Source organism: Fistularia commersonii, chromosome 11 (genome assembly GCF_037954325.1).
Source record: "Fistularia commersonii isolate RoL2024-O1a breed Wild chromosome 11, RoL_Fcom_v1.0, whole genome shotgun sequence".
Classification (NCBI taxonomy): domain Eukaryota; kingdom Metazoa; phylum Chordata; class Actinopteri; order Syngnathiformes; family Fistulariidae; genus Fistularia; species Fistularia commersonii.
Window position 1 is genome coordinate 19,937,175 of NC_141294.1, and position 15,255 is coordinate 19,952,429.

At 42.8% G+C, this 15,255-nt stretch overlaps 2 protein-coding genes across 2 annotated transcripts in view; both read right to left on the bottom strand.

Annotated features, from left to right (window-relative positions):
- Positions 1-564, bottom strand: part of chrnb2 (cholinergic receptor, nicotinic, beta 2) — a 35,756-nt gene extending 35,192 nt beyond the window's left edge. Inside the window, exon 1 of the mRNA XM_086155772.1 lies at positions 112-564. Within this exon, the coding sequence (XP_086011898.1) occupies positions 112-220 (109 nt within the window). The 5' untranslated portion in view covers positions 221-564. The remainder of the gene's footprint in view (positions 1-111) is intronic.
- Positions 565-5,726: 5,162 nt separating this feature from the next.
- Positions 5,727-14,828, bottom strand: she (Src homology 2 domain containing E). Its single transcript, XM_086155773.1, has 6 exons — positions 14,250-14,828; positions 13,465-13,591; positions 11,349-11,603; positions 10,828-11,212; positions 8,700-8,819; positions 5,727-7,472 (listed from the first exon to the last, which is right to left on the bottom strand). The coding sequence occupies exons 1-6, from the start codon at positions 14,676-14,678 to the stop codon at positions 7,280-7,282; spliced, it is 1,509 nt and encodes a 502-aa protein (XP_086011899.1). The 5' UTR covers positions 14,679-14,828; the 3' UTR covers positions 5,727-7,279.
- Positions 14,829-15,255: the final 427 nt, after the last annotated feature.

Below are 15,255 nucleotides of genomic sequence, written 5' to 3' on the forward strand. Positions count from 1 at the left end.
GACGCGCGGGAAGAACCGTGACAGAGCAGCGACCCCCCTCCTCAGTCTCCTCTCTCGTTACCGGCGATTCACACTGGAGGCAACGCAGACGCGGACGTCGAAGTTACTCACCTCCCGCAATGGCGAGGAGAGCCAGTAGCAGCAGCGGCAGCGGAAGGAGAGGTGGCGCAGGCGGCGGCGTCCAGCAGCAGGAGCAGCAGGCACAGCAGCCTTCCATCATCCGTTTGTGCTTGTTCTTGTGTGTGTTTAAAAAAAATCGCCGTGCGTCCCGTGCTCGCCTGCCGAAAATAGGTGTTATCACCGGGATGGTGCTCTGCGCACGCCCGCAGAGCACGCCTCCTCCTCCTCCTTTCTCTTCCTCCTTTATCGACCCCAAAGCTCGTTTCGCTCGCCACCTGGCTTGATGACGTCACGGGCCAAGTGCGGGGTGAGAGGAGGATGGAGGATGGAGGAGGAGGGGAATGTATGAAAAAAATAATAATTGTAAAATACTCCAGGTACGCCAGATGTGTGCCCGCTCGGCCGTGCGCGTGGGATGTGGCATATCTGTGAAGCTCCGAGGCTACCAACAAATCCCCTCCTCTTCCTCCTCCCCTCTTCCCTTCCTCCGTCACACATCTAATATTGAGAGCTCCTCAGTAGTGACTTTATAACGACCTTGTCGTTAGTGACGTTTTTTCATCCATCTTCTGTTGCTTATTCTGCACTTAGTGTCACGGGGGATGCTGGAGCCTATCCCAACTGTCATCTGGCGAGAGGCGGGATACACCCTGGACTGGTCACAAGGCCACATATATAGACAAAAAACAATTAACTCACTCATTCATTCGGGACAATTTTCCCATTTTTCCCCCAATTAACCTGCATGTTTTTGGACTGTGGGAGAACCTGGAGGAAACCTACGCAGTCAATGGGAGACCATACAAACTCCATAAGGAAAGATGCCCTTGTCAGAAGCCAACCAGGCTCCTTGTGATGTGAGGCCGAAGCATTAATCACTGCGCCGCCACATTTTTTCATTTTCTTCCGTTTTTATTTTTAACACTAACAGATACTAAAATAGCTTTGGCAGCAGCAGAATTCTTCATTTCTTTATCTTTTTTTAATTATTGTTTTTTGTTTCTTCTTTGACTCTAATCCAAGCATGGGCAAACCATGGCCCGTGGGTCACATACAGCTTGTTGGGTGTTATAGCCTGAAATTAAATGATAATTAAATCTCATTTATTTTAACTTTTCCCTAAAATTCTTGCGGTTCATCCCCAGCCCGGTGAAGAACCGAACGCTGCAGATGTTCCTTTGTGCCCAGGGCCATCAGACTGTATAACAGCAGCCTGGATAGCACACTACTCTGACTGGCCTGAGGTGCACCTGTGCTGCTTCCACAACCTCACTACCTCACCTCCTTCACTACCTCACCCATTTACATGTCATGCGCTAACTATACTGTCTTTCTTATCCTTGTCGGTCCCAGCCCGCATGCATCCTGCCTATTATTGTTTATTTATTTGATTCTTGTCATTGCTATTGGCACTCTATTAATATTTTAATTTAGTTCTGGTTGTCTATTTTTCACCCTTACTGTTCCATTATGTTATCCATTCTTATCCCTGATGTTGCTGTTGTTGTTCTCCCTACTGTCTATTTACTCATGGCTGTCTAGCTATCTTATTTCGTCTATCTGTCTCTCTATTAAATTTATATGCATATTTATTTATTTATTTATTTATTTTTGACATTATAACTGATAGGCTGCTGTGACAAAGGAATTTCCCTTATGGGGATCAATAAAGTTTATCTTATCTTATCTTTTCAAAGTATGCAATACCAGCTGTAATTTTGCCACGAAGCATGATAACTATGCTTGTCAGCAGTCAACTCAATAAGGTTGACGGCTAATTTACAGACTCTCCGGGGCTCCTGCGGCCATAACAAAGCTGACTGCAGACTTTGATACACTGGCAAAAAAGGGAGATCAACAACACTGTTCCCACTGAAACTGAATGTGAGTTTCTCTACTTTTTTATGAAATCAATGCATCTGTTCCTGGCCCAGCCCCTTTATCAAATCTTAGAACCCATCATTGCCCACCTGTCAAAAAGATTGCCCAGTTCATCTAATTCTATGCAAAAAAAAAAAAAAGAAATCGTTTGCATCTTATTTTGTTACCAAGGCAATAATTTATAACATTTTATAATGTGGCAAAGGCTGATAAGGGACAATATTTGAAATATGTTTATTAATTGAATACATAGATCAAAAATCCAAAATGTGAGAAATGTAAAGAAACTCTAAGCATCCATCCCTTCACATGTTATTTTTCCTGTTTTCTTGAGATAACATATTGATTTTCCCATGATCTTGAGAAAAGAACAGTCAGTTTCTCAAGCTCACAATACTTTAAGGTTAGATTAATTTACACAGAGGCAATTTCAGGGGCACTTGGGGCTTCCTTCACCAAGTCTACAAAAGCTTAATTAAATGATATATACAGCACAAAATATATTGTAATCAGAAGAGATTGAGTATTGTCTCAAGATGATGAGAAGAAAAAATTATCACGAGAAGATGTAAAAGAAGATGTAAAGGAATGGCCACTTAAGGCTTCTCTCGAAGCCCCCACTGAATTGTTAAAAGCCAAAAAAAAAGCAAAATAACAACTGACAAAGAACATTTAACAAACTTTAAACAAAAAAATACAAATTGTCTCTAAGTTTAATAGGCCTTTATGAATTTATAAAGTGGAGTGAAATAACTTCATAAGTTTACAGCTAATTTAAATTATGTATTATGAGAGAGAATTTCGCAGGAAGTTACCAAAAAACTAGCCAAGACAAATCAGGAAAAAAGAGAGATTAGGATACAAAATTATGAGAAAAATTAGCTTGCATATATTTGTAGTTTTGGGGGGAAAACTCAAGGAATTATTGAAAACTTGTCTAAAAAATTACAAGAATGTTAATGATTTGTTTTAAACATTTAAGATTTGTTTGTCATATATGATACGCTGTGATCCACTTTTGATGTTGTGGCTCCAGGAAACCACATAAACAGGATTGCAGGGGCGTGGAGGCGGTTGCCGTGGCAACTAAAAGAAAGCACCTCCAGGAGGAGGTGACCTGTTTCTCCTTGATTTTTGTCTATTTTCATCCTGGACACATGAACCCCCCCCACCCCCCCACCCAAACACAAATGCATGCACACATAGTATAAGGTAAGACTCTCTCACTCACGCACACACACACACACACACACACACACACACACACACACACACACACACACACACACACACACACACACACACACACAGTGGTTAAGTGCACACAATGCAAACTCCTTCCTCTGTTGTGCTATCTTTGCATGCACCTCCTCCTCCCTCTCCTTGGTGAATGAGCTGACCTGACAGTGCTCCTCCTCTGCACTGAGTGCTGCGAGTCTCTCCCTAAATTATTTAAAAGCTGGGACCCCCACAAGTGCTCATCCTCCTCCTCCCACCCCCAACCCTCAATCCCTTCCCCAACAACTCTCTGTTTCTCTCCTCTGTCCCTCTGTCACTCTGTTTGCTGGCAGGATGAACGAACTTCAGGTCAAACCCCTGTGAGATATTCGATCAAACCAGATACGAGTGAGATGGCAATCACTGAACGTGAAACGCATCCCACCCCTCAGCCCCTCCACCCCAACACCCCCCACCCATTACCAAGCCTTGGCCAATGCAAGCATTTATTTTTTTAGGAGTCAAGAAAGACAGCTTCTTATTTTCTGCAGATCCTAGGGTGTTTTTAAAGTTATATCTGATTTTCTCCAATTGTTTCAAGAAATCAGGGAAATTTATTCTGCTTTTTTTTTTTTATCATTGTTGGTTGTACTATTGAGATCATTAAGCTTGATGACCTCGCAGACACAATTTTTTTCCAAAAACTTAAAATCAGTTGACTTGAACCATACTTTACTTGGCTTTACTGGGTTTTGCTATAAGAACCAACAAATCTCAAAAAAGAAAATAAAATCGTTGTGGTTCTGGTTTATTTCGAACACCTTTTAAAATTGGATAGATGATTTAAAAGAAGAAAAGGAATATTCAGCTATGACAGATCACACAGATGGAGGCAGCCGCCCCTTCTGTTGTTGCATAACATTTCGTGACCGCCGGGTGCAAGGAGACCCAGGAGGAGAGCTTGCCCAAAACCATAACCCTACCACCCCCCACCCCCCACACCGCCTGGTCAAAGCATCACAGAGCAAACAAACAGGGTATTGCGTCCAGTGTGCACTTAATGGGCGTAATCGTTAATGGGAGTGGGGAGGGGTGGCTAATCAGAACCCAGGAAGAACTGCTCTTCAACTTGATAATTTGAATTTCTTCATGATTTTTTAGGTGGAGGGGGGATCTTATCAATGTTTGGGTCGTGTAATCCTGATATTTTTGAAAGTTGTATCAAGATGGATGATTGCACACACACACACGCACGCACGCACGCACGCACGCACACAAACACACACACACACACACATATGTTACGTGACAAATAGTTGTAATCACTTTTCCCATTTGATAGGTTCACCAGACATATTAAAATGTAGAACATAATTATGCAGTGTTTATACACAAAACAGATTTTACAATATTTAACCTGGTCTTCTTGATTTTTAAGTTTTCTTTTGAGGTAAACTCTACAGTTAGTCAAATGAGAGTTATTTGCCTCATCATGCTACTTTTAGAAGATAAGACGGTTTGACTGGAAATGTTGCTGGACCTGAGAGTTGAACTGAAAATGAAAGGATTAAAAAAGTCTTGTTCTAATTCCTGCTGTTGCTGTTGTTGATGATGTGGTAATTTAAAAAAAAACAAAAAACAACCCAGTCAAAATCTGGTGGGGGAATGCTACTACGGCCGCTATTACTCACAGCTCCTTTTTGCAGTCTCTCTCCCCTCCTGCTCCCCATAGAAATGGCCCTACCTCGATCCAACTAATCACCATGGCAACCTGGTAATCCCTGAACAGAGAAGTACTGACTCCCTCTCCCTTGGTATCTCAATCTCTCTCTCTCTCTCTCTCTCTCTCTCTCTTTCACACACACACACACACACACACACACACACACACACACACACTACACTAATACACACATTCATAACAGGACTGCATGCACACATGGGTGCACAAATGTCATAAAGGTGCATACGCAAACACTTGCACACACCTGCAAGTGCGCACACACACATTTGCACCTGTGTGTATTGGTTAGGACGTACCTTACCGTGAACATGTGCTTTCACGCACCACTGTGAGACTAAACCTGTTTTGTGAAATGTGTGTATTGAGGTTCAAAATACACAGCCGTGTGCATGAGTTTGTACATGCTTGCATGTGTGCATGCAACTGTGTGTTTGTGTGTTTGTGTGTGTGTGTGTGTGTGTGTGTGTGTGTGTGTGTGTGTGCCTAACATCTATTTGGGAATATGCTATTTATGTTTGCATCTGTGCTTACGTGTGCATGTCTGACTGTTGATCACTAATGTGTAATGTGTGTTCTTGTGTGTGTCTGAATACGTGTGTGCGGTAATTGATTTCACACTCAGGTCAACGGTTTTACAGCTACAACAGAAATGCACACAGATTCAGTCTGATTAGCTTCTCATTCCTACTTCACTGCTTTCTTCTACAAACCCTTTTTTTTTAATGTTGCTTGGATTTGAATATTAATAACAGTTTTGACTCAGTTAAAAATTGATTTCCTTTATTAATCAAATAGATGTCTTACAATATGTAACGTATATATTTTAGGGTACAGCAGGCTCAAAAGTGGTAAGATAGATTTTTTAATTAATAAACGCTATAATTGGATTAAAGCTAGAGTACTTTCCACTCACTTGTACACGGGAACAATTCTGTTGACCGAGTTAAACCGCTCCAAAGAGTCTTCACTGCCAGCACTTCCTGTCAACAGACAGGTGGGGAGGCTGCGATCAATACACTGATTGACATGCCAGATAGATGAGTGAATATGCTCCAACCAGTTGTATCGATCTTACAATACACCTAAATGCTCTGGGGAAGTGCTCAAACATGCCAGTGGCTGTCCGTCAGGGTGTCTCCCCAGGAGTTAATGGAACCTCTGCACTTCACTGCAACTTACCAGACTGAACCAGAGTGAGTGGTGTGTCATTTTATTTTAAAATATTGATCTGGTTGCCAAGATGTCTGCGTCGTTTGAAGAGGAAATGGATGAATATCAACAAAACACCAGATTTCTCCATATCTTTCAAATCAGATGTGTTTATCCTTACTGGTAAACTAGTGGATGCCAAAATACATTCAACCTTATTGTTTAACTAATCTGACACTACACTAGTCAGTAGTTAACTAGATCAAAATATCCTCTTATCAGAAAAAAAGGCTCAAAGGGAGCCACTTAACCGGTAACTTCAGCTAGTAAATGCCTAAATACTGTGGAATTTTTGATGTCATTTGTGAACCAGTGAAGCTACCACTGTCTAAAATGTCCACACTTAGCCAAATAGCTATTTTCACCAGTTAAATGGTAGTTAAAAAGTAGTAAAATATTTTGTTGCCAAAGTAGTAATAAGTCTGTAGCCTTTCTAGTTGTCCAGTAAAGTTACTATGAAAAGCCCAAGCAGACTAGACAATATGCAAGCCACAACATGCAGTGACCCGTATCAGTGCTTAGGGCCAACATGTTACTAATGAATCACAAGCAAAAAATCTGATTGTTTGGGGTTTTCTATATTGAAATGAATGGCCAATAGGAAGCCTTCTCCCTTCATCCTCATTAGCATCTAGAGAAAAAAATATTTTAATTATGAGCATGTTGACCAGTTCAGCTAGCTGTAGTCCGACTTAACAAGTAAGGTCAAAAGAGTTTCTCAGTTAACCAATGACTATTTTGGCTTTGACTAGTTTAACAGTGAAGGAAACTGATATGAAGGATGAAGAGTGAAGAATGTATAGACTTTGACACAGGCTGGCTTCTGATGTCTGCTGCCTCTAAGAAAGTAAAAGACTAGTAAGTATGGTATTGGGGAATCAGAATCCGGAGGAAATTAAGTTTGATCCCAGAGGAAATTAAGTTGATTTTGGAGTTGACCAGTAGTCAGTGCTAGGATACAATCATTCCCCAACGTAACTCTCGTATTTTTAAAATTCCTTAGAAAAGCCTAAATCAGACATGTTCACGTGAATGTTTACATATTTCTCTCCATAAACTTGTCCAATGTGGCTGTGCCTGCGGCTGTAAGTGTGTGTCTATGTGCACTTAGTGTGACTTGTGCACGGCGTGCTCCAAGGTCATGTGCTCCACCCCCGTGAAGGGCAGCCTGTGGTTGCAGTAATGGTGGACCAGCTCAGGGATGCTGGAGAAGACGCAACTGCTTTGATCCAGTGTGTAGCCAAGGCCTTTGTTGCTCTTAGTCTGGGCCACGATGATGTGCACACAACTCTGACTGGTCCTAAAATTAACACACACACACACACACACACACACACACACACACACACACACACACAAATAATATGTGAGAGCTATGATAACCAAGGACCTCAAAGTTCCCATAGAAGTTCTGAATGTCACTGTCTATTTGATGTAGATAACAGCTTCTCTCAGACATGTGGGTTTGATCCATTTTAAATTCAGTTTCACAGGATTTGAAGTACTGTGTTTATTGCCATGGTTACCCCAATTCTCACTCCGACCCATACTTAAGCCTGTGGATAGGGTTGAAAAAATTGTCTGAAATTGTGAGTCCATTCATCTGGATGTAATTTTTTTGTATGTCTTTATAATTGCCATGGTTACCCGAATCACAATCAAAGGTCATCCGAAGGTTATTAACCTGTGGTTTCTCACAAAATCGACAGGAGGAGCAGCAACCACAGCTGGAAGGAACTGGAAGTTTTTTCTTTTTGCCTCCCACAAATGAGGGCGTGAGTTATCCGCATTCACTGAATGTGTAAATGAGGTTAATGATGTGGACTCTCAAATGCGTGAGCTGTGAACAAGGACACGTGCTCATTCAGGCGTGTGCACACATGTACGCATGCATCGCGGCACAGTGCTGGAGAGGGCTCATGTCCTTGGCATGCTTATAGGTGGCGTTGACTCCACAGATGACACATAAACACATGCGTTCGCACACACACACACACACACGCGTGTGTATCCTCCTGAGAATCATCTTTAAAGCAGTTGAGTGGTGCATCAACTGCTGTCAGTGACAGGAGGAACCTTCTCGGTTAGTGTACAAATGAATAGAAACAGCAGGTATTCCAAGTCAACAGAAATGGAATTTAATATTAATACAACAAAAATTAATATTCATTATAATTTATCCTTTATTAATCCCTGTGAGGAAATTTGTTCTCTGCAATCAACCCATCATGGATGAACCATGAGCAATAGGCTGGCATTCAGCAGGCCAGGGGAGCAGTTAGGGGCTCAGTGTCTTGCTCAATAACTCGTCAACACACTAGCAACATATTCTGTTTAATATCATGGTTATATGTAGCCAGGTTAACATAATTTTCATATATTTGCTAAGGATTTCCTAGCTAATTTTACCGTCATAAGTATTGCAAGTTTTCAGATAAGGCCTGCAAATGTATCTAAATATTTCTGCATCCCTTCAATCAGGGTTATATACACACACACACACACATACAAGTACACGCACACTCACTTCAGTGCGATGGAGTACTTGCTGGTTCCTGATTCGCTGTCTCTCACCAAGAAGCTGGCTTCCCTGCAGCGCTGCAGCTGAGCCTCAGCCTGCTGCCGACTCACACTGCCATGGTACCAGCTTGGAGAGGTGGGAGAGGAGGGAGGTGGAAGAAGAGAGGAGAGGGGCATGAGTAAGAAGGGCCAAGATCACTGACATATAGAACGATGACATATGGTGATAAGTCAGATGTCAAGTTAATGGTAGGCCATGATGACGAGGGAGGGGGAGGAGGGAGAGATAATGTGAGGAAGAAAGATGAAAAAAATGTATGGGTTACAGACGCTGAAAATCAGACCGGCAGATCAATGTGGTGGACTGGATGGGTTCACCATGTCAAAGGTGAGCCTGAGATGGGTAAATAAGTGTGCAAACAAAACAGGGGGAGGACAGGCATTGGTGACAGCATTTACTGGCCAGAGCCATATATAAATGGGCCGTGTGCAGCCATGGTGCTATGAGGCAAGACACACTGACATTCAGCGGTGGCACACGGGAACGGGTGGAGGAGGATGGGAGGTGCAGGAGGATGGGGTGGAGGCGGGGGCAGACAAATGCTAGGACGCTCTGAGCGCCTTCCGCCTGAGCAGAAAGGCCACCATTCCAAAGGTGTTTCAATGAAACAAGTCGACTCTCCGTCGTTACAGACATTTCTGGCCCTGATGGCATGATGTCTGAACATTTGACTGCCTTTCAGACAGATAGACTTTCAGACTTCATAAATATGTATAATAAAACATTTAGGAAAAACTTGTGTGTTAATATGTATGTGTATTTGCAACAAACTTGCAAAGCAGTCAATGTGTAAAATAACTGTCAACTGCGTATGACCATAAAAATTAAATTTAATTTAAAAATCTTTGAGAAGGTGTATCTTTTTATTATTTGCAGAACTATTATCAAGAAAAAAATCCTGAAATTAAGTACATTATAGAAAAAACAGTTGAGGGAAAAGAAACTCAGCGATGATACAGTGTGAGTCAATCATAATATGAGGAAATATACATGTTGGGTATTATAGGTTTATCGGACTTTTGAAGTGAATCGTGACGAGTTTGTCAAACCATCATTTTGCCAACATTAAATTAATGTTTTCACAGATGCAGATCATTACATGGGAGTGTATGTATCTGCTATTACTACCATTCCATGGGGCTCATGCATCAGCCGATTTATCGGTGAGGGTAGGTGACCTAGACGTTTGATCGATGTGGATTGGGGCTCCAAGCAACTCCAACTTGGACAGCAGAGTTCAGAGCAAACAAAGCAGTTACATAAGATTACATGTTTAAGATTGACAAATGAAACCAGAAACAGATTTGATCGGAAACTGGGGTCTTTAACGCAGCACAAACTGGTCAATAATTCAACGTCCAGTTGAGGTATTTCCACCTTTTATAATTGTTTTCTGCTCAGTGGCTTGATCAATCTTATTATTACAGGCTTTGCAGCTATTTTCAGTTTGTTTATATGTGTTTTTTTTTCTTCATCTGTTCAGCTTGACATCAGCGTTATATAAACAGTCCTACTCATAAATTACTTTTTTGATGGTGGCCATCTGACCTTTCAGGGGGGCCTGAGAAAGTCGAATTCCCAAATCCAAGACACTGTTCGCAGTCATTTGTGAAACAACTTTACGGTCGTTAAGCCAGACTTCGAAATTTAACCTTGGGATTATTAACGTGACAAGAACTACAAGATGGTCAATTGAATGAAACTATGGTAAAAACATTAACTTTGGAGAGGTTGATAAAAACGGCAAGAGATTATCAAGCTTGTTCGCCAAAAATCAAGCGAACAGGCAGTCATGTAACTGTTCACAACAAAAAGACTGTCAGCTTCACAAAGATTAAAATTTATCACCTGAAATAGAACGATAGGTAGAGACTAACAGTTTAACCACTTGGTATTTTTCCTGATAAAAACACTGAAACAGACTGTTTGTCACAAAGTAACTACTGGCAAACAAAAATTAAACTCTTACGCTGGACAAACCCACTGCTTGAGTTTTAGCCAAAGAGATGAATTGGAAATAGTGTTAACTAAACACAAAAAAAAAACCCCTCAAATGGCAGTTCTTCTTCCTCACCTCTGCTTCTCCAGCAGCAGGCCGGGGTCCACCTTGACGGCCTCCCCTTCCAGAGGGGCAATGGGGGAAACAGGAGACGAGGATGAGAGTCTGCCAGGGCTGGAAGACGTGGAGACTTTGAGAGTGGGGAAGGCTGAAGGTGACGGGGGAGTGATGGGGGAGAGCTTGAGGATAGGAGACGAAGGAAAGGAAGGAGAGGAGGAGGAGGTTGAAGAGGAGGAGACAATGGATTTGTGGTTCCAGTTTTTCTGTCTCAGGGTGAGTGGCTGCTGTCCCTGCTGCGCCTGCTGACCCTGCTGCCACTGCTGTCCTGGCTGGCCCTGCTGGCGAGCGGAGTTGGAGGCATTTTCTTTACCGAGGGAACAATTTACTGCCTCAAACTGAGCTGAAGAAGAGCAGAGAGACAAAGGCAAGATGTACACAGGTCTCTGGAAACTGATTCAACCCAACCTGTTCTGTTCCCCCTTTAAAACAAACACAAAATTACTGTGGCAAAAAAATCCCACCACGCCTCTTTTTACCTGACAGCGCTCTGACAATATCCTCCTTCCTCCACTCCCACGGCAGCTCATACTCCCCGGCAGGCCGGACGTCAGACTCTGGACGGGTCACGGGGATCCACACACCCTCGTTGTCGCCCTCCAGTCCACCTTCGTATGGCGTGTCGTAAATGTTGGGTGGAGGGGGGGCGCCCTCCTCCTGCTTCCTCTCTGCTTGGCCTCGGTCCAGCAGGACGCATACTTTGAGGAGGTCCTTGGAACCTCGTCTGCGGACCTCTGGAGGAGGAAAGCCATGTGGTTACTTTGACAAATCCGAAGCTCGATTGCGCATATGCAAGTATTTGCAGCATCCGCCATCACTGATGGCCACGTTGAGCAAGGCACCAAACCCAAGCTGCCCTACTGACACCATTAAGGTTAACTTTTGAAAAAACAGATTAGATCGTCTGAAAAATTTTTGTACCCATGATGCAGATGAGGGGCTCAGTTCCCCTAAGGCTCTCCCTGCGGCTCCCACTATTTTCTTTACCCTGCCAAAGTTTTCAATGATGGTTTTCAATAATTGATTAGAGGGTCAAACAGTAAATATTGCCATGAAAATTAACAGGCAGTTTGAGTCTGAATCCCCTGATTTTACATTTCTGCTACAAAATTGATGAACCTATCAAAATAAAACAATACTAGTTCTTTGGGGACTAATTTTGACATATAACTAGTATTCGCTTCAACATGAAAATTGATTGTATTATCAGTATCTAATATAATGAATATCTCTATTATCTCAAGCTTATTATCAGAGTTGTATAATTAAATATTTGTCTTAATGTGCTACTTTAAAATATTTTTTTTTCTATTTGTCTTTACTGTCAGTCCAATTAGTTTTCCTTGTTTAGTGTCTGTGCTGACATCATTAATTATAGACAATTGATTTTTATTAAATGACAAGTAATTTTATTGCAGATATAATCACAACAGAGTGTCTGTCTGCATAATATCTGAAGGTAGCCTATGGGCAATGAGTACAATCTGACTTTTGTTTCTTTGCCGTGCGACAGGTAGCCTGAATGTCTGTGCTATTGTGTGGCGAAACAATGGAGTTACAGGAAGAAAAGGTCAACACGGCCGCTGATTGGCTGGCTGGACAGCCCACTTCCTGACTGCTGGGAAGTGATTGGGCGAGACATCTCGTGTTTCTGGACGAGGTTTTCAGTTTTGTTCACACGTAAGGGAGTACAGTGTGTTAGTGTGTGTGTGTGTGTGTGTGTGTGTGTGTGTGTATGTGTGTGTGTGTGTGTGTGTGTGTGTTAGGAGGGGGCAATGGGGCCAACTTCCTATCAAGAGAATGGGGCAAAGGAAGCAGAGGCAGGAGACAGGAAGTTGGAAGAGGAAACTGCACCCATTGTCCCTGCACAACACTATTACCATAGCAACCGCCAGCGGGAGGGAAGTCACCATGCAGACATGAGGCTTAATTTGGTACTTTAAAAATGACCCCTAGGAAGAATGTGCAATAGACTTGGTGCAAACAAAATGTATGAAAAGAAACTCCTTGACTTTGTCTGCTTGCAGATGCTGAGAAGAAAAAAGATTTATGAGAAAAATGAAATTTTCTTTGAAAACGATAAGAGCTTACATCAAAAACAGAATACAAATTTGAGATAGAGTATGCTGTTTCCTGCAATAGGAAAGTTGTTTGTTTTACATACATCTCATACAGCTTTTTCCTATCAAAGTGGAGCACTTTGCAAGAAATTTATCAAAAAAGTCTGGAGAGCATTGAAAAAATTAACAGGATATTTAGTATTAAAAAAAGAACTACACCAGTTAAAAAACTACCAATAAATGACAGGAAACTAAAACAATATGCATTTTTTCCACGTGAAGGAAGAGAATGTGTCTACACATGAAAATGTGTGTCCTAAAATTAAAAAAAAATCTAAAAATGATTCTTTTGAATCAAAAATGTACATTTCTATTTCTTACGTGTATTATGATCTTTCCTTATGTGGTAGATGTATGAGTACTTCTATTTCAACATTTATCATGGAGGTTGTATACCAGTAATGCACAATGAGGGTCAGGCTTAAGCATTAATGCCATGGCTGTCAGACCATGACCTTTGCCCTCTCAATCTCACCTGTGATGATTACTTGGGCATCATAGGGCTCCATGTAGCCATCGTTCATCCCCGCCCTCTCGGCCTGCCTCTGCTCCCTGGTTTTCTCAGCATCGAAAGGGTCTGCGTAGTCTTCCAGGATGATCAGCTGGGACCGGAAGCAACATTAGACACAAAGGGCAATCAGATGCTACTGATACCAGCGCACAATGCGTGTGAGGACCTGAGTGACAAGCGATGAGACGAGGGGGTGGGGGGTATTTTGACAAAGAGGTCATCACATTGTGTTTTTGCCGTTTGATGTGACACAGTGCCGTGACACTTTCATTGTGTTCTCTGTGGAGCGCAGGAAACTAAATACAGGGCTGACAGTACGGGGTGGGGGGGCACCACAAAAGACAGAAAGCTCACGGTGTATTTGCTTTCTACATGGTGGGATCTTTTGGTCACATACAAATAACTTCATCATCAGGTGAAATCTGAGGAGTACACCTGATCCCAGGTTACTCTTAAAACTTAAAAATAGGGTCAAATGTGGCATTTGCCTGATAAGCATGATAAATTCCGTGAAAGTCATAAAAAAAGGAAATAAATCCGAAAAACCACACTGAGTGAACATAAGTAAGCTGTAAATTGGGTCATTTCACAATATAAAAGCATCAGTTTTAATGTCATATATTTTTTTATATTGATCCGAGATTCACTTCCTTCATTGGAATTGTCTAACAGGAACCACAGTTTTACACTTAAAAAGTGTTTGGGTGTAAAACCTCTAAATAAAGCATCTTTTAGATGGTGGTACTCACCGTGGTGTTAATCCCAGATTTTGCATTCTCGCTCTCCGGCACCTTTTGCTCACTGATCCCGTTCAGTTTGTGACTTTTGTCCTGTTTGTCCACCTTGATCATCCTGCTGATGTACGCCTGCGCCAGGCTTGACGTCCGGACCTGACGGTTCTCGTCTGAGGCTTCGACTTTAGTGCACTTGCGCCCCTTTCCAGGCGCCAGGGTCTCCCAGACTGTCCCACCGTTTCGGCCAAGCTCTGTGGCCGAATTTTTCCTGTTCCTCCCTGCTAGCAAGCCCCCGACCCCGCCGTCTTTGCGTTGGTTTACCTTCAGACTTTCGCGGGAAAGGGACGGCTTGGGACGCGTCTGCGGGCCGGATTCGGAGGCCGATCGGACGCGCTCACTGCCGTTTTTTAGGTTGATGGGGAAATCCCTGAACCATTTTGCCATGACTGCACGGCTTCTTTAACAATTTTCTTTTTCCAAAAAATCGATATGTTACGATCAAACCGTTTTATCCAAACCTCATCAATATTTACGCACACGTATTTTACGCACACCTCAGAGGAAGATCCCGTGGCTTGGAAAAATACACTGTCTGGGCCGTCCAACGGTAAGGTTTCCACTTTGTTGCAGAGGGAAGGGGGTTAGTTGAAACCAATTCCTGGTGAAGTCGGCCCCGACTACTGGGACCGTTACCGGTGCGTTTCTGAGCGCATTGGCCAGTGGACGCTCGCCGCGCACCTGCACCCGCCACTATCCCCGCAGCTTGAAGAGGAGCTTTTGCAGAGCGAAAACCCGAAAAAAGCGAAAGTTTTTCTTGGAGCTCAGTGAAGATCCCATTCCCAGTGCCGTGAGACGATGTGTCCAGCTTGTGGTGCCAAGTGGTGAGACGTGAGGGGAGGTGGAGGTGGAAGTCGTCCTCGGTGACTCTGGGACGTGGACGTTTTTTTTTTTTTTTTGTTTTTTTTGTTTTGGGCGGGGGGGGGGGGGGGGGGGGATTCTGGGCGGGACAAGAAGTTTTCAC

What these genes read in the sequence shown, in the direction of transcription:
- she (XM_086155773.1), bottom strand. Translation starts at nt 14,678, where the DNA reads ATGGCAAAATGGTTCAGGGATTTCCCCATCAACCTAAAAAACGGCAGT. An exon ending in AATCTGGGATTAACACCACG is followed by an intron (nt 13,592 to 14,249) that starts GTGAGTACCACC and finishes TTCCGGTCCCAG; the next exon opens with CTGATCATCCTGGAAGACTA. An exon ending in AAGTACTCCATCGCACTGAA is followed by an intron (nt 7,473 to 8,699) that starts GTGAGTGTGCGT and finishes TGTTAATTTTAG; the next exon opens with GACCAGTCAGAGTTGTGTGC.